Raw genomic sequence first — 25,734 nt, 5'->3', positions numbered from 1 at the left:
TGGTTGGGTGGTTTACCGATGATCCCCTGTACCTGCAGCCTGGCCAGAAATGCCTGCTGTCCACCCGGCGCTGGTTCCATGTGCAGCCGGACCCGGGCCCCCTGCACCAGGCCCCGCCCCGCTGGACTGGGCGGAGGCCATCTGAACTTGTGCAGACCCTGTTCTGCCACCTCTCATTCCGGCCTCATCCAGCTTGTGCCACTTGCAGGCGGCCAAACGGTAACCCTGGAGCCTTAGGAGGGGAGGAGACTAGCGCAGGCCCCAGACGTGTGGCCGCTTGTTCAGGCTCAAAGGCGTAGCCACCTCCACAGGGAAGGAGGGCGTCTGTTGTGTGCAGCATGGGCCCTGGGCGATGAGGGGTGAAGCTGGCTGCTCTGGAGGGCGAGGAAGGCGAGATCAGAGGGACGGCAGAGGGCAGAAGTGAGGGCACGGCACCAGGAGGGCTGAGCCGAGACGATGCCCGAGGTGTCCCTCAGTCTGGCTACGCCTTGTGCCGGGGACAGAGGAGCAAAGGGGCTGGAAAGTCAGCGGGAGAGCGGGGGGTGAGTGATGCCCCGAGTGGGGGCAGGACAGCCTAGGGAGGGAGGGGGGCCGCCGGCTGGTCACAGGCTGCATGGCATGTGGCACGCCTGTAGAGTCTTCCTGTCCAGACAGGTGAGCACGCAGATCGGGCTGCTGCGAGATCCCAGAGCCCTCCTCCACGTCCGTTCGGGACAGATGGCCGGGCGTCAGAGCTTTGAGGAAGCCCCGGTATGGGGGCACCTGGGAGGGCAGGAGGGACCGGTGTCTCTGTCGGGCGCCCCTGGCCCCATTTCTCCTTTGAGGGTGGGGGAAGGGCGGCACCATGTCTGGCTCCTCCAAGCCACCACCGTCTCTGACCTGGAGCCCAACGATTGTGGATCCTTGTCCTGCTTCCAGAGGAGTTTCGTGTCCGTCCTCACATTTGCTCCAGGCTCCTTGAAGCCCCACGGCCCACCTGGGTGAATTCCGAGCTCTTGCCCTCCCATCCCTGCGCGCCCTCGGTCTGCCTTGGGGCTCTGGACGGCACGCCTGACCCCCTCCCAGGCCTGCCCGCTGGGCTGTGCCGTCCACACGTGGGTGTCCCCGTGGAGGGTTAGGGCGGGTCGCGGTGGAGGGAGTGAACCCTCCTGCTCTGGCTGGAAGCCCCGTGCCCCGTGGCTGCTGGGGGGCAGGCAGTGCGGACACAGGATAACGCGTGGTCTGGACCAGGGCGCCTCCCCTCAAGGCACCTGAAAGTGGGGGTGGGAGGGTCAGAGGGGAACCCTCACCTCGACGCCCAGTTGCCCGCCCTGCTGTCAGGCACGCCCGCTCTCCAGCACCTGTTTACACACCTCCTCTCTGGTCATCCTAGCGGTGGGGCAGGTACTGCGCAGGAGGCAGCGCTGTGGGGCAGCGGCTCGGGACCTTCCTTGACAGAGAGAGGCTGCACTTGGTTCTGATAACTGAGTGGGACCCTTGACCTAAATTGTTTTTCTAATAAATATTTATCTTTTCCAGTGACCGTTCTGGGTAAAAATCCTCAGAAAACTGACGGTGTCATCATTATTAGATTACTTTTTTATTCTTCTGGGCCATCCAAACCAAACTTAAATTCTCCGTCAGCTGGTTCCCGGTTGTTTTGGTGGTTTGTGTCCTTGAGGGCTAAGTACCTGAACAGTGCATCCTCTGCAATGGAGGCGGGCGAGGGGTTCCGTTCGCCAGGGGGTTTTCAGCGCAGTCTCCTCCGAATGCAATCAGAGGTGCCCGTCCTGCTTCACAGCCCTGAAGCAGCAGCGTTCTTCCGCATCATTGCATTATTCTGCATGATACATCGTGGCATTATTCCATCCCCCAAACCGTGTGTCAGTGTGGCCGCCACCTCCAGGTGTGGGATCTGCAGGCAGAGTGTCCGAGTCACAGATGTTACTAGCGGCTTGGCATCCACATCTCTGCACCGTTTCCTGCCGTCGAGTTCAGAAGCTCAGCTTGTTTCCGGAGCATTTTGAGCTAACTCGTGGGAGGCTGAGACTCTTAAGCCTGCCCTGCTCTGTCTCGGAGGGAGCATGGCATCTGAGGAGCCAGGATGTGGGGGTCCAGGCCTGTGGGACCCCGGCTGAGTCTTCTGTCCCACACCTTTTCCAGCCACTCCCTGAGCCACCTGCTTCCGGGGAGGCTTTCGCGTCCCCTGGCGATCCCTTCGTCCCCTGTGCTGCGGCCGCTGTTGTGAGTTTGCATCCAGTTCCTGCTGAGTTTTAAGCTAACAGCCCCCCGGGGGAAGTCGGGGTGAATAACATCTGGAGCCAGTCTTGGGCACTGGCCGCACAGCTGTGCTGCGCGCCCACCCGACTTGGCCGTGGGGGTGCTGACCGACCGGGACCCCTGGGTGTTGCGTTGGCCTACCCTCCCCTGGCTGCCTGCATTTGGCCACCCAGGCGACCTACCTGCCTGTCAAGAAATTAAGTTTAAATCAAATTTAAGCTGTAACGCTCTTTGTTCACTTTCATGCCAACAGCCGTCCTAAAATCTCTCCTTTTAATTAACTCCATTGTCGGGTCCTTTCTGTCTGCCGGGGTGGTTTGCAGACAGAGTACCTGTCAGGGGCCCAGGAGGGGCGGGCAGGGGCCCCGGGGCCCGGGGCCGGGTGGCTTGCTCTCCCCCAGTGGCCGCTGTTCCTTCTTTTTTTCTTTGTAAAACTGCTTCTTTGGCAGCTTTCACTTCTCATGTAGGCAAGTCCCAAGCTAATATTTATCCTGCGAAGTATCTTAAAAATGCTGGAGGGCGAGTTATTTGCTGAGAGCTTTATCAATCTTTGAAAGAGAGTCTTTGTTACATTGATAAACTGAGGCACTGCTTACAATGGCCAGATTGTGTTTGAACTTGCAACCTTTAACGCAACAGTTAGTTTTTGTTAACAGATGGAATCGTGTTGGCTCTTCTTGTAAAGAGGTCTTTATCCTTGTGTTTTTTGTTTGTTACTGGCGTGCGCTGGGAGAGGGGAGACCTGGCTCCGGGAGCTGGCTTTGTAATACATTCGGGTGTTGCTCATTTTATGATTGGCAGGCTTTTTAGGAATGCGGACTCTTTTGTACTCGGAGCCCTCACTTTTTATGAATTGTCGCTTTTAAAGCGGAGGTGCCTCCTTCCAGAGGGAAAACTGGCCTCGCCGTGCAGTCTTCAAAGACTTAACAGCGTGCAGGAAAGAAAAAGTGATATAAATAACAAGAATGTTCAGTAAGTGGTATTATTTATGAGTGGTCACGAGGTTTCAGGTCTAAAGGAAAGCACACTGAGAGTGAACTTAAATAAAGAGCCTTCCTGAGGGTGTTATTTGTCAGTAAAAGGAACCACATCTGGGTCTTCTCCAGAGCCCGTTTCCCCTCCCTGGCAGCCCCACTCGACTCCGGACTGGGTGGACTGGAGGTGGGGTGCTTCCTGGGGACAGGACGGCGCCAGGGGGCCCCATGTCCACGCGCCCGCCCGGTGGTCCAGGAGTGAGCGTTGGGTGCAGGGGCGGGCGGGCAGAGGTGAGTCCGGAAGTGGGTCCTGCAGCTTGGGCACAGGGACAGACGTGGGGACTCGAGCGTGGCTGGTGGGAGGGTGGGTGGACAAAGACCGGAGACAGAGGTCCGGAAGCGGGTTTAAAACGTAGTTGCGGGGGGCTGGGCCCGGTGAGGGGGCGGGGCCGGGCCGGTGCTGGCCGAGGGGACTCAGGTGGGCTGCCCTGGGGGCCGGAGGCGGGGACATGTGAGGTGGCGCCCGTCGCTGATTGCATGGGCCCGAGCGGCCCTGCCCTGCCCGAGTGGGGCGCCCGTGGTGCCCTGACCTGCGGAGGTCTTAGTCAGCACCCAGCACTTCCTCCTCCTGGGTCAGCCGACTCGCCGCTCCTCCTTTGTCTCTGTCTCTCTGTCTGCCTCTGTCCCTCCCTCCCGACTCCCCCCCTGAGCTGCACGCGGAGCTGCCGTGGCCTGGCCTGAGCTGGGCCGGGAGGCAGTGTGTGTCCTGGGTCTCCCTGCTGCCTCCCCGCGGTCACACAGGGGTTCATCCCTGCCCACGCCCCAGCGTCCCTGTGGGTTCAGCCTCCACGTTTAAAACACTGATGGTTGGCCGAATTATTTGGGTGATGCACGGAGCTTCTACAGGGGAAAATCTGATTTCTTGCTCACATAACTCTCCAGGTCATTTTCTAGGTGTCTCTCAAGCACTATACATCTCCTGAACTCTTTCTTCTCCCCCAGTGGAAACTCTGTACCCCCTTAAATCAATCAATCTACCTACCTATCTATCTATCTATCTATCTATGGAGGGATTCCAGCTTTTCATTTTTCCCCTTTTACACAAAACAAAGTAGAAGAGATAAAGTAGGATTAAAACCGCAAAAGTAGTTAATTGGTAGAACACATATACACAGAAAAAATCCGGATAGGAAGACAAACTTATTTACAATGCGGAAGCACTGTGCCTTGCGTTTATGTTGAATACATCTGGAAAGTCATCGTAAGCAGTAAGGTCCTGTGGTTAGTGCTGTGTGTTCTTAAATTTAACGCCTGTTTCGAGAGGTTGAAACACAGGTCCTGGTATCGGGACGCTGTGCCAGGCTGACCTGAGGGAGGTGTGTGTGTGTGTGTGTGTGTGTGTGTGTGGGAGTCCAGGGTGCAGTGTAACTGATTCATGGGTGGGAAGTCAGTGCTGTGTTTAAAAGCAGTGACTTCTAAGAACATTATCTTTTGTTTTCAGTAGAGGTAAAAAATCTAATCTGTTTTGATCCCTCTCATCTTACAGGCACCTGCGGTGACTGTAATACACGTTCAGGTCATACTGTCATGTGGAGTTTATTACATAAACTAGATACAGTATGTTTATGTATTTGAGGATTCCAGTGTGCCCAGGGAGGCTTGATTTTAACTATTTCCCCAGGTTTTAAATGCTCTTGCGCTTCCCTCTCATGAACTTTTGTCCAGCTTAGTGGAAGGGTATCGCTCTGTGGGTGGTATTGGTGGTCATGCTTTGTATTTATTTATGGTCTTTCTTACCTGTGGCTTCCTGACCCTATTTACATCCCAGTCACCACTGGACTTGCGTCAGCATCAGGCATCCAGGTGGGCGAGCCTGGTGGAGCTTGCTCGTCCCCCAGAACTGTAGAAGGAAGCACTTGCAGCCACATTTGGCAGCCCCTGTGTGGATTTGCACTGTGTGGTGTGGGGTATCGTTTTGCAGAAGGCAGCGTATGTACTTGTGGCCCTTGTGTTAGGTGTGCTAGGAGCCGTCTAGCCCTTCTTCCACCGGTGCTGGCGCTCACCTGGCTGGCAGGTACCTGGGACTCCTGGGCCCCCTTTCGGGCTCAGACTCTATTTCCCGCTGCTGTGGGTTTTTTAAAAAAATAAATTTATTTATTCATTTATTTATTTTTGGCCGCGTTGGGCCTTCTTTGCTGCCCGCGGGCATTCTCTAGTTGCGGCGAGCGGGGGCTACTCTTTGTTGCGGTGCGCGGGCTTCTCATTGCGGTGGCTTCTCTCGTTGTGGAGCACGGCCTGTAGGCACGTGGGCTCAGTAGTTGTGGCGCCCGGGCTCAGTCGCTGTGGCTCGCGGGCTCTAGAGCGCAGGCTCAGTCCTGCGGTGTGTGGGCTTGGTTGCTCCACAGCATGTGGGATCTTCCCGGACCAGGGCTCGAACCCGTATCCCCTGCGTTGGCAGGCGGGTTACTAACCGCGGCGCCACCGGGGAAGCCCCTGCTGCTGTGTGTTTGCTGTGTTCTCAGCTCCGGCAGGAGGCAGCCCCCAGACGGAGGGCAGTGCTTAGTCCTGGGGTGTCGGCACGCATGGTTAATGAATGGGAAAGAAAAGGGGCTTGTTGGTGTCTGCAGCCTTGGGCCTGGGGAGTCTGGTGCCCTCTGGGCTGCAGGCAGGGGAAGACGCTTTGTAACCCCTGGACAAGAAGTAGAGTTCCTCAATCCAAAGTGGACCTGTTTCAGACCTTGGTGCAGGGCTTTTCTGTCTTGCCAGCCACTCTTGGCCTGGAGGGAAAAGAGTTGACCCTGACTCCTTGCTGGTAGTCGAGGCTGACCATGAGTACCCCTGAGTGCAGTGCATTGTGGGCGAATCTGTGATGAACAGAGAAGGCGGTGGTGCAGCGAGGGGTGGGTGTCTGACGTCACTCCAGTGGGGAGAAGGCTAAATAAAGCAGAGCTAAATCTGAGATCCAAAAGGGGCTATAGGCGTCATCGAACGAAAAGCCCCGTGGTTGCGATGGGAAAGCTGGGGTAGCCACCGAGTGAAGGGCCTTGCTGGGGACACCGGGGGGAGCGGGGAGCCTCCACGTACCAGAGTGCTTGGGAGGGATCTGCTGTGTTCCTGGGTGCACTTATTAGAACAGTCTTGAGCCACTTTATTGCTGGTGTCAGATGGGGGAAAGCTTCTGAGATACTTCTTAGTGGTCAGTTTCGAGTCCGTAGCAGCTCTCCGTGGACCTGCCAGCAGCTCAGTGAGTCCACAGGTGGCTTTTCAAACCTGCCATCCCTGCCCCTCCTCTCCCCATCCAACCCTCTCAGGCTGCATGGCATTGCAAGCCTCTCTCTGCACTGTCTTGGCCATCGGAGATTCATCTTCGTTGTAGAACACGCCTGAATATCATTCCACACACCTAGATCGTATGTGATGTTTGGATAGGGCAACCAGAAAAATCTGTTACTTTTCTTTAAATTAGAAAAATAATTTGGGGTTCTACAGAAGCAGTAAGTATAGATAGATAGATAAAATGATGAATCACTCAGAATACCTTTTTCTCTGCATCCACGCCTTTAAAAAGAAAAAACTTAACAGGACCATAATGTGTACTTGACTTATAATCTGCTCCCCCCCCCACACCCCTCACACAGATAAGGTCTTTTATTTGTCACCATTAAAAGTCTGAGTTTTAAACAGACTCTTGGACCTGGTGGCTCATATCCATTAGCTTGTTCAGCTTTAGCACCTGTCTCATCCCCAGGAGCTTTTTTTTTTTTTTTTTTTTAACTTTTTAAATTTTTTTTTAATTTTTAATTTTTGGCTGTGTTGGGTCTTCATTTCTGTGCGAGGGCTTTCTCTAGCTGTGGCGAGTGGGGACCACTCTTCATCGCGGTGCGCAGGCGTGACTCATCCCCCCTGTGTGGAGCCCGTCCTGACCCTCAGCCACGTTCAGGTGTGCAAGGGGTGTGCGAGGGTCAGGGCGGTGACTGCAGAATGCTGGGGGTGGTGGTGGTGGTCTTTTAATTTATTTTGCTTTTATTTATCTTTGGCTGCATTGGGTCTTCGTTGCTGCGCGCGGGCTTTCTCTAGTTGCGGCGAGCGGGGGCTACTCTTCACTGCAGTGCACGGGCTTCTCATTGCGGTGGCTTCTTGTTGCGGAGCACGGGCTCTGGGTGCATGGGCTTCAGTAATTGTGGCACGCAGGCTCTAGAGCGCAGGCTCGGTAGTTGTGGCACACGGGCTTAGTTGCTCCGCAGCATGTGGGATCTTCCCGGACCAGGGCTCGAATCCGTGTCCCCTGCATTGGCAGGCGGATTCTTAACCACTGCGCCACCAGGGAAGCCCCTGTTGTTTGTTTTTATGGTCTCAGAGAGTAAGAATGAATTTAACCCCAGACTAAAGCTGTGTATGTTCCCTTCATTCACCAAAATGTTACCTTTCAGAAAAAAACTAGTTTTGATTTTAACATTCCTCAAATATATTTCGTATTTCCTCTTTAAAATATTGACATTTTGTGTTTACCTGACACATGGACCGTAATTCACATAATCCCATATTGTTAGACAGTTGAGTTGTCTCCAGTTCTCCTTTTGTAGCACTGCATCCTTTTTTGCCTTAGGGTACACGGAGAGTCTGGAAACTGCTTTGGTTTGAAATCCCATGTAAGTACCATCAGAAGGGTTCATTACATCTCGGCAGTCTTTAGTGGTATCCCTTAATTTATACCCCCGTCTTTGAGGTCTTATTCTTTTTCCTTTTCGTTCTGGCCGTGGCTTGAGGCTTGTGGGATCTTAGTTCCCTGAGTAGGGATTGAACCCGGGCCCACGGCCGTGAAAGTGCCGAGTCCTAACCGCTGGACCGCCAGGGAATTCCTTGTTCTTGATTATATGTATGTAACGTGAGGAATCTTTCTTTTCATTTATTAAGAGTACCATTCGGTTGTTAGGATTTGCCTAAGCTCTCCTTAGGCAGCTTGCCTGTCTCTTCCGTATCGTGGATGACGGAGCCTGCGTTTATCGGTACCTGGCCCTGCGCCTTAGATGAAGTGATGAGAAGTGTGGAGAAATACTAGTCTCTCCTAGAACTGTTGGAAGTGGCTGCCCACTTGGCATTTTAGGTGGATCCTGAAGCTCAGTTTTCCTAGGCTAGCTGGGGTTCCGGGAGCCGCCCAGTTTAAAAGCTCCTGTTTCCATGGTAGCCAAGGCTTCATTCTGACCCCAGCGGCTTAAACTAGCAAATTGATGCTAGAAGCATTCAGAAGAAGGGGAAGAAAAAAAAAAAACCTCTGGCAGCTTTTTAATTAGAAAACAAAAAACCTCCTACTCACCTGATTGTGCAAATGAAGGAAAACCGTGTAAAGGTCAGAAGTGAAAAGTTAGGTGGGCAGGTCTTTCTGTATTTTTCAAAGAAGGTAACTGTTGCAGAGAATGTTTTCTTTGGGGACAAAGCACTTTGTCCTTGTTTCAGTGTAATTTCCTCCTAGATGAGCTTTCTGAGTGTTGGATGCTAGGCCTTGCTTTCCTTCATGTGTCAGTAACAGTTTGCTTTAGTAGAAGGTGAAGACGGATATTCTGTTGGGGAGCGTGCTTGATTTCCGTCCTAATGCCGTGCCCTCTCAATTTTAGGAAGTAGGATAGATAGCATGTGCTTTGATAGGATCCAATATTAAACGCGTTTTCTGTTACGTAAGCTGTCACTAGAGTTTGCTGGGTTTGCTCCCACGTACCTTTCTGCTTATTTTAACCTGACACACTGTGCTTTTAGATGGTCCGGAGCGGCAGCTGCCCTGCCCCCGGGGCAGAAGTGCAGGGGCAGCACGGAGTCCTGTATGGTGCTCTCTGTGCGGGGGGCGGAGGGGACGGTGGCTCCCACACACCTGGCATCAGAGCTGACCGGGGCTCCCCGAGGTTGTCTGGTTGGTGGAGGGAGCCGAGCCTTCCTTGCTCCTTCTGGACTGGAGTCAGGAAGGGGGCTGGCTCCCTGGTGCTTGTCGTGAGCTCCACACCACTCACCCCCTCATCCCGCCGTAGGTTCCTTTCCTAAGAGATGACGCAGTCCTCCATGTCTGGGCGGGGCTGCGACCGTGAGGGACCTGCAGCCATGCCCCGTCCCTGGAGGTCCTAGGAATCCTTGGTAGGAGTTCGTGGCAATTCTGGTGTTCCCTTTTTGGATGAAGAAGGGGCTTCTGGAGTTGGGTGTGCTGTCAGAGAAAACCCAAGGCCCCGGGAGCGGAGAGAGTCAAGCTGCCTGGCATCCTTTGCATCAGCGCCCTGCCCTTGGCCGGTTGCTTCACAACTGGAGGGACGTCGTCCTCGGGAGCCTCTGGGTTACCCTTCCAGGAGGGCTCTGCCCCTGACGCGCTTCACCGCTGCGGGCGCGCAGCTGGCGTGCTGGGCACCCACGGACAGGCTCGGGCGCGCCTGCCGGACCCTCTGCAGGGAGCACCGAGGCCGAGGCCCTACCCGTGCGGTTTGGACGTGGCCTCCCTTGTCCTTTAGGTCCATCTGAGCCCCTGCGTCCCAGCCCTCAGGGTCTCTGCCCGCCCTCAGGGTCCAAGCTGTTGGCCGGGGTGGGGGAATCAGAGGTGGTCCTCCTGCCGTCCTGGGGACCAGGAAGCCCAGGGCTGGCGGGAGCCCTTTTGATGCCTGCAGATGACCTCCGAGGAGGCAGGCAGGGCCAGCGCAGGCCCCCCAGCTGCTCGGGCACGAGTCTGCTTAGACGTGTTAGATGTGTTGGCTCTACACAGGGCACCGGGACCCCCGACAGGCAGGACGGCGCTGGTTTGGGGTGCGCTACGTGTCAGCCTCAACAGTGAGAGCCCCTGCTCTTGTGTCCTGTCTCGTTAAAGACAGTGATTCCTGAAGAATCCCACACAGGCATGACATTGCGAGATGCTGTGATCTATCTGGGGGTGGGGTTGGGGGGGTGACTTTTAACAAATAGTTCTGAAGGAGAGTGTGTATTTTGAAAGTTTACTTAAATTGTAGTATGCCAGTTTAAAGGCGCATAAAAAATGATCTCTACTATTCGTTGGCGTTGACACGCTGGTCTCTGCTTCCTGTTCAGAAGAGAAATGGGTTTTCCTTGAGCTCTGTGATTATCCTGCTCTTCTCTCTAAAGGGGGAGGGATTTCTAAAAATGGGTTTGCTTTTTTGAATGCAGTGATCATGCTTAGCCTGGCCCCCTGCCTTCCGTGCTTGCGAGTTCATTATCATCGAGCCATCCGGGAACCTGTGCCCCCCCAGTGTGACCCGAGCTGCTCCTCGGTTGGCCCTGTTGTCCAGCGAGTGGATGGGCGGCCCAGGCCCACTTACCTCCCGCGGGGAGCGCCTCTCCCTTCCCCGGGGTGCCAGCGTGGGAGAAAGGTTGGGATGCTGGTGTTGGGTGCCCCCCGGGTCTGACGGCACCTGAAGGAAAAGCGAGGGCCCGGGCCACCTCCAAGGACGCCACGCTGCCAGGACCTTGACAACCGGGACTGTCCGTCCCGCAGACACGCAAGAGGGGCCGAGTCCCCCGCTCTGAGAGCTCCCAGTGGGTGTGGCGTGTGCCGAGAGCCGTCGCCCGCCTTGCAGGGTGCCCTCTGGTTGAAGAGACCGGGCTCTGTGAGGGGAGCGACCAGGGTGCAGGGCCGGGCCGCGCAGCCCGCAGAGGAGAAGCCCAGGAGAAGCGCGCCTGAGCGTTGGGGGGCTGCTCACCCCTTGAGGAGTCCTTTGATTAGACGGACTTGTTACGGGGCAGCAATAGTGTCATATTCCCCTCACTCCCGGGGGCCCCTTTCCCGATCTCCTCCCATTCAGTCTCTTGATACTCCGAATAGCTGACAGACACACACACACACACACACACGCACACACACAGGCACAAGAACACACACAGGCACGTCCCTCCTCGTCCCCCTTCCCCCCAACTTCACGGCCGACGGATCGAAAGGAGCACAGATCCAAAGGGGCGTCAGGTCTGACGTGGGTCATGTTTGGTCTCTGAAGTGTCCTTGACTCGGTCTTGGAACACAGAGTGCTCAGAGGCTGGGCTATGAAGAGTTAAGTCGTAGATCAGCTCTGGGTCATTTCTCTCCAGAGGGGCAGTGCGCTGTCCAGCCGGGACCCTGGAGAGAGAGGGGGGCCCGGCCGGCGGTGTGCCTGCAGCCGCTGGCTCACGCTTGGAGCGAGCTGGCCTGCTGGTTCTCGGGCCCTTCCCCGAGTTCTGCTGCGCTGCGCCCAGGTGGAACCCGGGAATCGCCTTGTTTCAGGCAGATTCCGTGTCTCAGTCCGCTCGGCTGCCGTGCCGGAACACCACAGACGGGGAAGTCTGTCTTAGGGGCCTGCGTCCTGGTTCATAGCTGTCCCTGGGCTCGCACGGGAGCACTGATCTCTGTTCGTAGGGCTCCACCCTCACAGCCGATCACCTCTCGGAGGCCCCACCTCCTAACCCGTCGCCTTGGAGGTTAGGGTTTCGACGCGTGTACTTGAGGGGGACACGGACGTCCCGACCAGAGCACACACTACCCCGCGTGGGTGTTGAGCTGTGAGGTAAACGTGTCTGGTTTAAGTCTGTGTTCATGTTATCGCTCTTTAGCCCACACACGCTACACGAGAGGCACACTGCAGTGAGTGATCACAGGAAACCAACCTGGGTTTCTGCAAGGGACGCACGTACTACCTGAGGCAGGTCAGTTCGCAACTGGATGATTTCAGGTGCGAGAAAGGGTCCCCGAGTCATGGCGTGACCACCTCTTAATGCCTTTCTGGTCAGATGTTTTTGACTGTGTCTTCTGTTTTTCTAATGTAAGGATACACCATTTTAAAAAAATAAACATTATTTTTTAGCACAGTTTTAGGTCCACAGCAAAATTTAGCATAAGGCACAGAGTTCCTCCTGTAAACCCCCATCTTCAACACACGCAGCCTCCCCCATGATCGGCTTCCCCCCGCCAGCGTGATGTGTTTGGCGAACGGTTGATCCTCCATTGACACGTCCTAATCCTCGAGAGACCAGAGTTGACGTTAAGGTCGCTCTTGGTGGTGTACGTTCTTGGGCTTGGGCACGTGTGTAATGCCATGTATCTACTGTGAGATAGTGGTCGTTTCACTGCCCTAGAAATCTGGGCTCTGCTCATTCATTCTTTCCACCTCACGCCACACGCACTGGGGGTGGCAACCGCCGATCCTTTTACTGTTTCCATAGTTTTGCCTTTTCCAGAATGTCATGCAGTCGGAATCCTATAGCATGTAGCTTTCTCAGATTGGCTTCTTTCACTTAGTAATGTGCATTTAAGGCTTCTCCATGGCTTTCACAGTTTGATGGCTCATTTCTTTTTAGTGCTGGATACTGTCTCATTGATGTATTTATTGATTCACCTACTGCAGGACATCTTGGTTGTTTCCAAGTTTGGGGCATTATGAATAAAGCTGCTGTAAACATCCATGTGCAGGTTTTTGTGTGGACCTAAGTTTTCAGCTCCTTTGGGCGAATACCAGGGGGCACGATGGCTGGATCGCACGGTAAGAGTGTGTTTCGTTTAGTAAGAAAGCACCAAACTGCCTTCCAGGGTGGCTGCACCGTCCTACGTTCCCACCAGCAGCGACGAGAGTCCCTGATGCTCCACGCCCTCGCCTGCGTTTGGTGGTGTCAGTGCTCTGGATTTTGGCCATTCTAAGAGGGGTGCAGTGGTATCTCATTGTTTTAATTTGCATTTCCCTGATGTCAGATGATATGCAGCATCTTTTCAGGTGCTTATCTGCCATCTCCGTGTCCTCTTTGGTGAGGTGTCTGTTCAGGTCTTTGGCCCATCTTTTTTGTTGTTGTTGTTAAATATAAATTTATTTATTTATTTATTTATGGCTGCGCTGGGTCGTTGCTGCTGCGTGCGGGCGTTCTCTAGTTGCGTCGAGCGAGGGCTTCTCATCATGGTGGCTTCTCTTGTTCTCTAGGCGCGCGCGGGCTTCAGTCGTTGTAGCACGTGGGCTCAGTAGTTGTGGCCCGTGGGCTCTAGAGCGCAGGCTCAGTAGTTGTGGCGCACGGGCTTAGTTGCCCTGCGGCACGTGTAGGATCTTAGTTCCCTGACCAGCGATCGAACCTCCGTCCCCTGCCTTGGTAGGCAGATTCTTAACCACCGGACCACCAGGAAAGTCCCGAGAGGAAATAACTTTATAAACAAATTTACCAGAATGTTTTTTCATTCTTATCAAGGATACTTTGACTTTGCTTAATTTGGTTTTATACCTTTTTAACTCTTGGTCCAAAAGCTGGTCTTCTGTGTGGTATGCAGCCGTTTGTCCGGTTTCCCCGGCTTCTGTGTCATCCTAGATTAGTGTTGTGTGCTGCGGAAAGTTAGGAAGGTTAGATGGGCTCAGCTGAGGCTAATAGTTGGCGATGTCTTACGAAGATACTAGCAGTTGGAGTGGATTTTTCGAGGGTAGAGATGGCTGTTTTAAATGGCGTGTGCACAGAGCCACCCGGCACCGCGCAGCACGCGCCGCCCGTCTCCCGCGCCAGGAGTGCTGCACGCACGCCTGCACGTGGGGGCCCGTGAAGGGAACAAACGTGCGTTAACCCCCTCTCCGTCCGTCTTCCAGCATGTGTGGGTCACTGACCTTCGTTACCGCGTTCATATGGAGCAAGTATTGGGATTGTCATGTAACCTCTTCACTGTAACTGAAGCTGGGGTTGCCTGTCAAAAATTATTCTGCACGAAGCTGGGGTTGCCTGTCAAAAATTATTCTGCAGTTAACTTTCTGATGACGTGACCCAGCCAGCATTTCCACACAGCAAACTGTAGGAAGTCACGTGTTTTGGCACCATTTACCCTTAGATTAGAAACAGGACAGTAGGGGAAGTTGTTGATTGGAACAGTTGTAGTTTCACTTGTCTCAGTGCACCTGCAAATCATAACCCAATTGTTGTCAGTGAGAGCCCGGCAGGCCCTGCAGCAGGCTCCGGAGCGAAACCTGTCTTCAGAGGTTGTCTGGTTTCTTTGAAGAGCAGACAGCGGAATAGGTCACAGCGTAAACTTCTCTGCACTTTTCAACAGCTCAAGAGGAGGCCCTTAGGAATACACAACTGCCAGTGCTTTCGGGAAGGAGCGGACTAATCGTCCTTAAATTGCTTCAGCGTGTTGTCATTTAGCTTGGGCATGTTACATTAGGTGCTTCAGAAGAGAGCATTTGCATGGCTTTCGATATTATATACTTAACAACACCGGCCTTTGTATGCAATAGCTTCCTTCAAGAAAACGGTTTGTCTGCTGTAAGATTGCTTCATGGCACCATGTCATGAGCAGCGAATCTGGTTTTGTGGTGTCCCGATCGGTGACGCCCTGAGCGCAGGCGTCTTTACCCCACTCACACCTTACTTTTCTTCTTCTCAAAGCTGCCCTCCTTCCCCTTCCCTTTTCGGGCAGAGCAGAGCACCGATGGGGAGGGGCCGTCAAGACAGAGTAAGGGTGGGAGGCTATCAAGGGAAGGCTTTCAGAGCCCAGGAAAGGTGCACGCACTCCCCGAGCAGGTGCTGTGTTTAGTTCAGACCGGGCATTGGTGGGGGGTGGCGGTGGCGAGTCCCAAGTCTCCATTCAGGTAAGCGGGGGACTAGGTGCATTTTGGTAATGGTTCGATTTGCTGTTAACTTGCTTATAGTCTCCCTTTCCCCCATTTTCACTCAGTTAGAGAACTAGGTTATCAAATTAAAGTGTAAAAATCACCGGCATTCAGTGGATGGGAAGGGACTCCCGTGGACTTTCGGGGCATTTGGAAATGTTCTGCGTGTCTCCACGTAAATGAGTCAAAACGGATTGAATGGTACCTTTTCACCTTGCGCAAATTATACCTGAGGAAATGAACAAGCACTCCTCCTCTTCACATATGCAAACAACCCGTTGGAAAATACAAAGAAAGAGAGAATCCCATCTACAGTGGCCACAAAAAGGGTAAAATGATTAGGAAGAGACTTAACCAGAAATGTGCAAAACTGTAGGAATATTTTGACATCCTCCCGAAAGGCACTGAGGTGGACCTGGATACATGCATGGAGAGACTGCCCTAAGGATGGCAGTTCTCCCTCGGCTAATTTACAAAAGCAGTGGGATCTCACTGAAAATACCAACATTTACCACCCCCACCCCCCCCCACCCCCCCCCGCGGAACTCGTCAAGCTCTTAAAGGTCACGCGCTCGTATAAAGCTCTTGCAAAGAAAAAGGCAGGAGTGAAAAGGAGAGCTCTGGGAAGAGAAGCTACGAGAGGGAAGCGGCTCCCCCGACCTCAGGACCTACCGGCGGCTCCGTCCTCGCCTAGTGCCTTGCCGGGTGCGCGCGGACGGGCTCGCGGGACGGAGGCGACAGGGAGCGAACCGAGACGTACGCACCCAGCGCAGACGGAGTCGGTGCGAGGTGATGAGGGAGAAGTCTCCAAGCGCCGGGAGTGGACTTGTAAATAAATCACGTCGAGACAACAACCGCACGGCCATTGGGAAAACGGGACACGGCGAAGGCCGAGCTCTCCCCACCCCGCCCCCGCACAGCGCCAGGGCAGGATCTGGGTGCTGGACGGGCCCCCCGACAGGCCCCAGCCCCGCCGCAGCCCCGGGCAGTCCCCCCTTTTGAGACGACGGTGCTCGTGGCCGGGGTTGAAGGGGGACCCGTGGGCACGTCTGGAAGTGCAGTCCCTGGGCCGCCAGACGGGCCGGCAGGGCGCCGAGTGTGAAGCAGACTCTGCTGGCAGGTCAGGCAGCTGTGCCCGCCCCTGCCTGTGAGGGCGACGGTCACCCTACCCTGGAGAAGTCCTGCGAGTGGAGGTGTCCGCCCAGGGGCTCCCTCCCTCTCTCCCTCACGTTCTTTCCAGAGGCCGCTGTTGGGCCATTCTTAGAAATTCGGTGGGAACCCCAAACGTGAGGAGGGACTCGGGTGTGGTGACTTGCTTTGCATCGTAGAGGGGACACGCTTGCACTGGCCTGGTGGTCCGTGGGCGTGCGGCTGTCCTAAGGACGCAGGGCCCTTTGCTCCCCGAGGGTTCGGCCTCTACCTCCTTGGCTTTTTCCCAGTGAAATCAATGACTCCTTGCTCAGCCACCTTTAGCCGATTCCGCACGCCCTTCGGCAAGTGCTGCCGTAGGCCTGGGGTTCGACCCGATGGAGGCCAGGCGGCCGACTGGGCTTCCTTTGCAGCCCCTCGCCGGCTCTTACCCACCTTCTCTTTGCAAATAAATACCGGGAAATGCCACCACCTGTGGCCTAGGTGATGAACCGGGAGGGAAGAGGTTGCACCTGTTCCTGCTTATAAACCTGACCCTAGACGCCACCCCTCCTCGTGGAGCCAGTGCCTTGAGCTCACCTGTGCTTCCTGTTCTGCGTTGAGCAGAGGCTGGTTTAGGAAAACAAAGGGAAGTGAGTTCACTTCAACTCAAAAGTGAAGTTGCGTTCGCAGCTTCTGGGCTAGCTGACTGATGCAGAGTGTGGTAAGGGTTTCAGCATTTTTAGGAGAACCTTTTCTGTTTAATAATAACCTTAGGGAACAGTCTTGCTCTGCTGTGGAGGCATCCTGGCTGCGGCAGGGCGCTGAGCCCACCCCTGACCTCCGCCCGGGAGCCTCGGTCGCAACCCCTCCCCCTCGACGTGACGACCCAAAACATCTCCAGGCGTCACCCAGGCTAGGGTCCCCAAGGGTGCAGGTTGGCCCCGGGTGAGACCCACGGCCTTAAAATCATTTGAGGGCACTATTACAGAGCTTTATTGCCTAACTTTTAGCCGTAGCTGAAACGACTCTTGGCGGAGTTCGCTGTCTTTCGGACCTGAGTCTCAGGATGGAGATACACCGTGGTACAGGGGTGAGATGGCACAGAACTGAAGAGTTTGATGATTGTAATTAAGTCCTTAGGATTTCTGAGTAGACTAGTTACAGTCGTTCAGCTGATCAATCAAGATAGGTTTTAAAGACACGTCTGGATATTCTGTCTTCACATAAAAATGACCCCCATCTTATCTAGTGGGAAAAGGCATTTAAAATCATTGACCCTGTTTTGGTGTAAGAGTGACAGGTTGACTCAAGGAAAGGTCCTGAGATTTTTGTCTCAGGATGGGAATCACTCGAAGTGCAGGAGTGGAATGAGAACCGTAGGGTGTTGGCAGGTGTTCGTGCTGGGTGTTTTGTTTTAATACTGTTCTGTTTACATTGTATATGTGAGAGAGTTTCATGGTAATGTTTTGTAAAAAGATTGTAGCAGGGTGCCAGTTTGCAAACACTTTTTTTTCCCCTCAAATAAATTCATTCGTTCATTCATTTTTGGCTGCGTTGGGTCTTCGTTGCTGCGCGCGGGCTTTTCTCTAGTTGCAGCGAGCGGGGGCTACTCTTTGTTGTGGTGCATGGGCTTCTCGTTGTGGTGGCTTCTCTTGTTGCAGAGCACGGGCTCTAGGCGCACGGGCTTCAGTAGTCGTGGGACGTGGGCTCAGCAGTTGTGCCTCGCGGGCTCTGGAGCGCAGGCTCAGTAGTTGTGGCGCACGGGCTTAGCTGCTCCGCGGCACGTGGGATCTTCCCGGACCAGGGCTCGAACCTGTGTGTGTCCCCTGCATGGGAGGTGGATTCTTAACCTCTGTGCCACCGGGGAAGCCCGGAAACACTGGCTTTAATCCAGATACTGATTATACGGTAGAGGACATTCATAAACGTGATAGAAATCTCAGGTGAAGGCTGCAGCTGGGAATTGTCGTTAAACTTGGGGCCTAAGAAGCAAATACGCGGTAGGTAGGATCACTTGGACCTGTGACTCCCTGGGAAGTTTGGGCTGAAGGAAAGAGAGCATGAGGAGACCTCAGCGCGGTGGAGTAGTGAGGCCGGGGCTCCGGGCCCCCAGGGTAGCAGCTCAGTGGTGCCAGCAGTCAGGCCGGGGACCCGCCACCACTTCCAGGGCTCCCTGAGGAGGGCACTCGGCGAAGGCCACCCCTTGATTTCTGGTCCTTTCTGGGGAGAAGGGGAGAAGGAGTTAAGATCATCTTGGGTTAAGTGACTATTAACCAGAAATATTTTTATTTAAAACAATTGTTGAAAAATTTCGGTAAGACCTCAGCTACCGATCTACCTTAATGTAGAATCACATCAAGAACCCCGGCTGTAGACAGCCCACAACAGGAATCGAGCCTCCCGCCTGCCCCTTCCCCGGGCGGGGTCCCCGCACCCATCGGGCTGTCACCGCCCAGGAGCATAAATGCTGAGCTCTCTTTCCGTCTCCCTTTCTCCCTTTGTCATCCCATCTCTATCCTCCCCCCACGATTGATTCCATGCAGGAAAATATTGTTCTTCTAAAAATTGGGTTTTGTTTTCTCCGCAGATGACCTAGGGTAAGCGCCAGGGAACAGAGGTCTCCGAGAGGCGGGGGACCAGCCCCACGGGCGGGGCTCCCGGGTCCCGGGGTGGGAGGCCCCGAGTCCCCGTCTGATCGCGCAGGGCTTTTCCTCTCTTGCAGATCAACCAGTCCCTCGATGGGGAGCGACGGCGGCCTACCTCTGTGTGTCACCTGCGCACCTCTCTGTAGCAAGGAAAGGAGCTTCAGCACTTCTTCAGTAATGATGATGAAACTGGTATTAACTGAATGGCATTTATGGATTTTTAACTCTAATTCACAGTAAACCAGGAAGCCATATGTTTAATCCAACCAAAAATCGTTCTGTTCTGCTGCGTGTCTCATCCGATTGTGAGAAGTTTCGAGATACCTGTTTGTACAAAGAGGAATATAAGTATTATTACTTGCTGGAGGAACACACTGAAGCAGAAAGAGAAGACGTCTTAATTTATCCTTAAAGATATATGATAGAATTATTTATATAGATAGAGTAAATATATATATATACATACATATATATATATATTTTTGGTGGTAATGAAAATGGCTCCGCAGAATGCCGACTCAGAATCTCTGCAAGTTCGGGAGTTGCCGGTGCCCCTGCCGGACCCGCAGAAGCCGGGGAGCGCGGAGGCGGAGACGCACGACGAGACCGTCAGCGAGGGGTCCCTAGACCGCATCCCCGTGCGCCTGTGGGTGATGCACGGGGCTGTGATGTTTGGCAGGGAGTTCTGTTATGCCATGGAGACGGCGCTGGTCACGCCGATCCTGCTGCAGATTGGTAAGTGCCCGCCTGGGCTTCTGGGGGGTCCTGGCACCGGGCCTCACCCACGCCTGTGAGCGCCTGGAACCCGGAGCGAGTGCCGCACACTGGCTGACGGCTGTCCCCGGCCTCCTCTCCCTTCAGCCTCCTCTGATGGGTTTTCCCCGTGTTCCCGGCAGGTGGGGGGTGGGGCTGGGGGTCCTCGGACGTTCACGTGGAGTCAGAGGTTCCAGCCAGGTGGTGGCTGGGCATTTGGGCTCTGATCCAGCGCGTGCCCGTCTACCCCGAGGTGCCTCCAGACGCGGCCACCGGCTGGGCAGGCCCGTGAACCCCGCTGCCCCTGGCTCCTCCTCCGTAAAGTGAGGTCAGTCGCAGGCCAGCCCGGGCTGTCGGGCAGGAGACACGCACGTGCTCGGAACAAGGCCTGGCTGTAGAAAACACCGGAGGATGCTGTTTGTGTGTGTGTTCGTTTTGTTTTACTATCATCATATTGTTGTTATTATCGACTTGAGTTTACTGTGGACTTCAGGTGGCTGAATGATGGGTATTTCCAGAAATACTTGGATGCTCAGAGGTAACACTCAGCTTAGCATTACTCAGCCCGGTATATGAAAACGCTGGCATCCCTTCCAGATTACCAACCGGGGCAACTGGGGGTGCCTTAGGCCCTAAAAATGTGGCCAGGGTATGTAATTTTCCCCGTTGTCTAAGAAAGTTTTAAAATCTGTAATTTTCCAACTGGATGAGGGGCCAAACTCTTTAGAAGCGTGTTTCATTCTAGAATTCCGCATGTGCCTAGTAAAATATCTGAAAGATCTATTTATTGTGGCTGTTACAGGGGAGTCTCTCTGAACGTGGTAGGACGTTTCTTGTTCAGAGAGCACAAGCCTGGGGCCCAGCGTGCTGCAGATCGGTTAGAGAAGCGTGCGGCTCCTTCACTTGCGAACGCCCCCCCCCCCCCACCCGTGCTGGCGCCGGGGCGCTCTGCGGGCAGATGCAGTCGGGCGCTGCACAGCACAGCAGGTGCCGTACCCGTCTCGTCGGGCGCCTTAGGGAAGGGGCAGGCTCGCCACTCTCGGTGTTTAGGTTGCTGTGTCTCAACGTGTTTTCCCTTTGGCATCCCGGGTGTTTTATTTTTCGTCTTGAAAAATATGAGGCCTGAGAAGGCCGGCTGCCCGTGGCCCGAGAGTGGGGCGTGGCGGAGCGGGCGCCACTCTTTGTTCTCTCATCTGTGTGTTGATCGCCTCTCACTTACGCTGCTCACCCTCCTCGGGCGCCCACGTGTGCCAGGCCGTTGGGGGCGGGCAGGGCGCCGTGTGTGTCCCCGCGCGGCTCGGTCCTCGTGCTGGAGGTGGGGGAGTGACCCGCCTTTGCTGGGAGGAGAAGAGCTGGGGTGAGATGCCGGCCCCCAGAGGCTGCGGCACCCGCTCCCGGGTGGGCTGGGGAGGCCTCGCAGGGTGGGCGGCTCCGGGGCGGCCGTGTGGCGAGAGGCGTGGAGACCACCTTTGTGGCCGGACCTCAGGAGGGGGCACATCCGGTGGCACACAGTCTTACCAAGCATTTATTTTGTCCCTTTGATGTGCGGGGATGTGGGTTCGTGGGTTGAGGCCTTAACGAAAGCCATGCGGCCAAGCTCGGGTGGCCAGAGTCGGGCACCATTATTTAACTTCTAGATCATCTCACCATGGTTATGGCGACAAATAACAGAATTCAGAACCTCTGATTACTGAGAAATAAGTTGATACAATAGGTGGAGATTTGGGAGCTCTTATTTCCACATTTCCTTGGTGATAAGTTATGTGTTATTATGGCTCAAAACCCTGGAACCAACACAGCTCCTTGGAACTTTCACACTTTACAGGTTGTGAGTCTCAGTTTCCACACAACGTACATTTCATTGTTTGGTTTTGAGTATTTCATGTATCACGTGAGACTTGTATCTATTTTAGATATTCCAGGGTAATACGTAGTACATATTTTACTATATGCTACGTAGGCTAGACATTAAATGTAGCTTTTGAAAGTCACAGGTACGTCTGTTCCGTATAAACCTCCAGAATGATGATGGAAATAGGAAATAGGATCGTCATCACAGGCGTGGCCGTGACAAACTGACCCAAAGCGGGTGAAGGTGACCCTTGTCATTGACCCTGAACGCTGCACAGGTGTCGTGGTCACGGTCACGGGCAGCGCAGGACGGTGGACAGAGGCTGTCTGCCCAGGTTGAAGGAATGATGCTTAATGAGAGTTGCTCCTAGACGGGCTTAGGTTGCGAACAGACAGCATGCAGATGGCCAGAGTACTTCTCGGGGCTGCACTTTCATTATACTCTCAGGGGCAACGTAGTAATCAGAATTTTCTGATTTGAGTCAGCTTCTTAAATTTGTCTGTCACGCCCGGAGGTGTGCGGTGTTTATTATTGGGTTTTGTATGTTAGTAATTATGAAAGCCGAAACAGTGCTCTCCCACTCAGCGTGGACAGCTTTGATCCCCCGATGGTGTCTGTAGTTGGAACCAGCACCGCACTTAAGACCAGCAGTGTTTTCGTTGTCCCAGGACGCTCCCCGGTGGCCCCTCGCGTCAGTCCACCTTGACCCCCAGTCGCCAGCCGCCCGCCTCTGTCACAGTCCTGCCCTTTCTGAAATTCGTAGAAACGGAATCACACAGGCCGCGGCCTGGCGTCCGCAGCGCTTTTGTGGTTGAGCCATCCTTCCTGCCGCACTGACTGGTGGTCCACTGCACGGACCCACCCCCCTCTTCGCTATTCATTCACCAGCTGATTGGCGTTTGGCCTGTTTCCATGTGGCGGCTCTTTTAAATAAAGCTGCTCTGAGCATCACCTGGAAGGCTCTGCGTGGGCCCGTGTTCCACCTCTTGTGAGTGGAGACCCCGGCGTGGGCGCTGGCCGTGCGGGAAGTGCCAGGGTTACTTTATCAGAGGAGACCGTCCCTCCAGCCTCCGCGTCCTTGACAGCATTTGTGTTTCCCTCGTGAATATTGACACTGAGCCGCTTGCCACGTGCTTAGAGGGCATTCGTGTATCTTAGGTGAAGTGTGTGTTCACGTTCTTTGCCGGTATTTCAGTCAGGCTGTTGGTCTCCTCAGTGAGTCGCGAGAGTTCTTTATTAAAGTGTCCTTTATCAGATAGATACGACGCCCTTGGGCATCTAGTTCCGTCCGAGGGATGATCCTGTCCTGCTCCCCGCTCCCGCGGTGGGCGGCGGTTTAGATGTGAGGACGCGCAGCCCGTCCCCGGGCCAGGCCCTGGTGGTCAACATGTGCGTGTCCTCCGCCCCCGGGGAGGCTCCGAGCAGCGCCGTCTCCCCGTCACTGGCTCCCCGCCCTGCCCTGCCCCCCTTTCAGGGCCGGTTCAGGCGGGCTCACCTAGTGGCCCGTGCCCAGGGCAGGCTCACTGTGCGTGTGTGGAAGGAAAGAACGAGGGACGCGCCTTAGATGCCAGACGTGTCCGCGTGGCCTCGTCAAAGCCCGGACCCCTGGTTTCCTCGGTCCCGGACGGCCTGCCCCGAGCCGGGCACACGAGGCCTCTGGACCTGCTGGCGGGTAGGACACAGAAGGCCCGTGGGGAACTGGGGCACTAGTCAGTGCCCACCCCAGACGGAGCCGTATGCATCGCCTCTCGTTCCAGTGTGCTCGCCCTTGAAGCGGATGTGGCCAGTCTCCGTTAGAGATGCCCAACCCCTCCGATGAGGACACACGTAAATACTGGGGAGACGGCATTAGTCACCGTCCCACGTGAGGAAGCAGAGGCTGGGCTGGCTCACCTGCCTCGCGGGAGCCCACGGCGCGGGAGGTCGGGTGTGTTTAGACCTTGAAGTGTCTGGCCCGCGTCTCAGCGCCAGCAGCCTGGCGGTGGAAGCTGTAGGTGTCACTGTTTGTTACACACCTTTCTGGCTTGTGGTCTTCGGCCCTCCGTGCATAGGGCCCGTTTCTCTGCTTGCTGTGGCAGCTGGGCTGCGTGGTGAGCAGAGCTGAGGGAAGTCAGTGGTTTCAGCCTAAACCCCCAGCCCCCGGCCGGGCCCCTCCCTCTGGCTGCATTCCAGGCCCGCTGCGTTGAGGGCCGGGGGGGCCTCCACCCCACAGCCGCCCGGCGGGAGGAGGGCCAGGGGCGGGCAGTGGTTGCGGCAAGGTGGTGCTCGGGGGGCACACGGAGCGCGCAGGCCCCGGGAATCACGACCGGTTCCCATGCGCTCCTGTGGTCCCAGCGGGCACCGGGGTGGGGGGCTCGTCCCCGCCCTGCTGGCTCCACTTCACGGGGGAGATGCTGAGTTCTGAGTCCTCCTCCGGCAGGTGAGGCACACGCCCTAATCGGGAGGGAGCGGAGCCCCACGTGGTCTTGGTTCTGAGACCCCGGAGATCCCTATAGCTTTGGGTGCCGGGCCCCAGCGGGGGGCGCCAGGGGACGCCTCACCCGCCAGCAGGTTCCCTTCCCCTGCCTCCGCGAAGGTCCCGCCACATCCGCCCTGCGTGGTTCTCCCCTGTGGTGGGCGTCCCAGCCCGCGGCCGCCCATCTCAAGTCGTCTGGGATTCACTTGGTAATTTTGTGGCATACTGAAGGGTAGTGGCTTTGTTAGAGTCTGTATTTTCTGTTTGGTTGGAATAATTCTTTTCATAATTGAGGGTGTTGCTGGAATCGAGACGGCTTCTTCCAAAGGTCGGCAGCCTTGCTGCGCGGGCGTGGGTGCTTCAGGAGCCCGTCTCACGGCGGCCGCTTTGAAGTCCCACCGTCTCTTCCCAGGTTCCCATCGCCTGGCGTTGAGGATGACAGCTGGAATCCGTGTTTAGGTTAGAGTCAACTTCGCGGTCCGTCTGTGAGCCCAGGCCGCAGTGGTGGGGTGGGTACCGGGGAGCCAGCCTCAGCCACGCGCCTGGGCTCTGCACGCGCCCTCGGAGGAGGCCGGATCATTCCTCTTTCCAGCAGTCCCGGGGGCCAGGGCAGGAGCAACCCCGCTGATGACAGGTCAGAAAACCTAAACTGGGCCGAGCAGCTCGTTACCTGGGGCACCCACCACCCAGGGAGCTCCGCAGGTGACAAACCAGGTAACTTCATTCTCATGAGATGGTTCTTTTGCCAAACCAACATCTATTCCTGGTTCCTGACTCCGTGCCGTGTGGTGGCTTCTCTTGCTGCGGAGCATGGGCTGTAGACGTGCAGGCTTCAGTAGTTGTGGCACGTGGGCCCGGTAGTTGTGGCTCGCGGGCTCTAGAGCGCAGGCTCAGTGGTTATGGTGCACGGGCTTAGTTGCTCCGCGGCACGTGGGAGCTTCCCGGCCTAGGGCTCGAACCCGTGTCCCCTGCATCGGCGGGCGGATTCTAGCCACTGCGCCACCGGGGAGGCCCGTAAGTGCAGTTTAAATCGGAACGCTGTAAACCGTTTGTGTTTGCTGGCCCCTGGCGTGAAGTGTGTGCCCCACCACCGAGGGCGCCGCAGCACTCTTGGCCTCGTCCACGGGAAGGCTTTCGTCCGGCCAGTTTGGGACCTGAATCGAGGGCCCCTGATTCCAAGTGAGCACCTCTAGTGCCGGAGCCTCTGGACCAGCAGCGGTGCCATCCCTCGGTGCTAGAAGGCGATGCCGCGTTGCTGGGCTGCGGAGGACGGAAGGCCCACGCGGCAGCAGAGGAGGAGGTGGCTGTGATGCCAGGACAGCCCTCCCTCCCCGGTCCTATTGGCCGAGACCTCTGGTCGGCCGCCGAGGGGGCAGAAGACCGCATGGGAGGAACTCCCACCTCTCATAGGAGACACTGCAGGCCAGCAGTCCCTTGACTGCCGCCCCATGAGCTTGGGAAGAACACAGAGCAGGCCCAGTGCAGCCACCGTGGTTCTAAATCCTCCCTCGCAGGGGAGGGTGCCTTTAAAAACTTCAGTTCTGCTTTCTCGAATATACAGCGTTTTCACAAAGTTGAGCGGTCATGGTAGTGAGACGGCCGCCCCTCCTGCCCTGCAGCACCTCGTGCTGCCTCTGTAGGCAGCCGGTTTCGTGCGCCTTCGTCAGGAGGTTCCCGCACGTGTGACACACGCGACAAGCCCCCAGCAGCAGCAGAGCATCCAGGTCAGAGCAGAAAGCCTGTGGCTTTCTCTCCAGGCCGAAGCTGTGTCCTTCGGGATGGGGGTGGGGGCGCCTTGGCCCCGTCCTCGCAGGAGGCTTCCCGATGACCTCGGGGCTGGCCACAGGTGCCTTCAGCATCAGCGTCATCTCTCCCGCTTCCTGACAGGCCACGTCTGTTACACACTGGATTCCCACCCTTCGGCCAACATTGCAGCTTTTGGAAGGGCCTGTAAAAATATGTTATGTTCTTAAGGCTTCTGGCTCAAAGCGTCAGATAAAAGGAGATCAGAGGGGCACCTATAAAACCTGCTGTTTTGTTAGTGTCGAGGGGGTTCTGGTAAGACCCACAAACTTGAGGCGAAGAA

At 55.6% G+C, this 25,734-nt stretch overlaps 1 protein-coding gene across 2 annotated transcripts in view; it reads left to right on the top strand.

Moving 5' to 3' along the window:
* SLC45A4 (solute carrier family 45 member 4) overlaps window positions 1–25,734 on the top strand; it is a 78,532-nt gene that overhangs the window by 21,902 nt on the left and 30,896 nt on the right. For both annotated transcript variants that reach the window (XM_067017587.1, XM_059043029.2), the window contains exon 2: window positions 18,666–19,323. In XM_067017587.1, coding sequence (XP_066873688.1) covers window positions 19,080–19,323 — 244 coding nt within the window. In that variant the 5' untranslated portion in view covers window positions 18,666–19,079. The remainder of the gene's footprint in view (window positions 1–18,665; window positions 19,324–25,734) is intronic.

This window comes from Kogia breviceps, chromosome 17 (assembly GCF_026419965.1).
Source record: "Kogia breviceps isolate mKogBre1 chromosome 17, mKogBre1 haplotype 1, whole genome shotgun sequence".
NCBI classification, from domain to species: Eukaryota; Metazoa; Chordata; class Mammalia; order Artiodactyla; family Physeteridae; genus Kogia; species Kogia breviceps.
The sequence above is the reverse complement of the archived record's forward strand: the minus strand, read 5'-3'. Positions and strand labels throughout refer to the sequence as shown.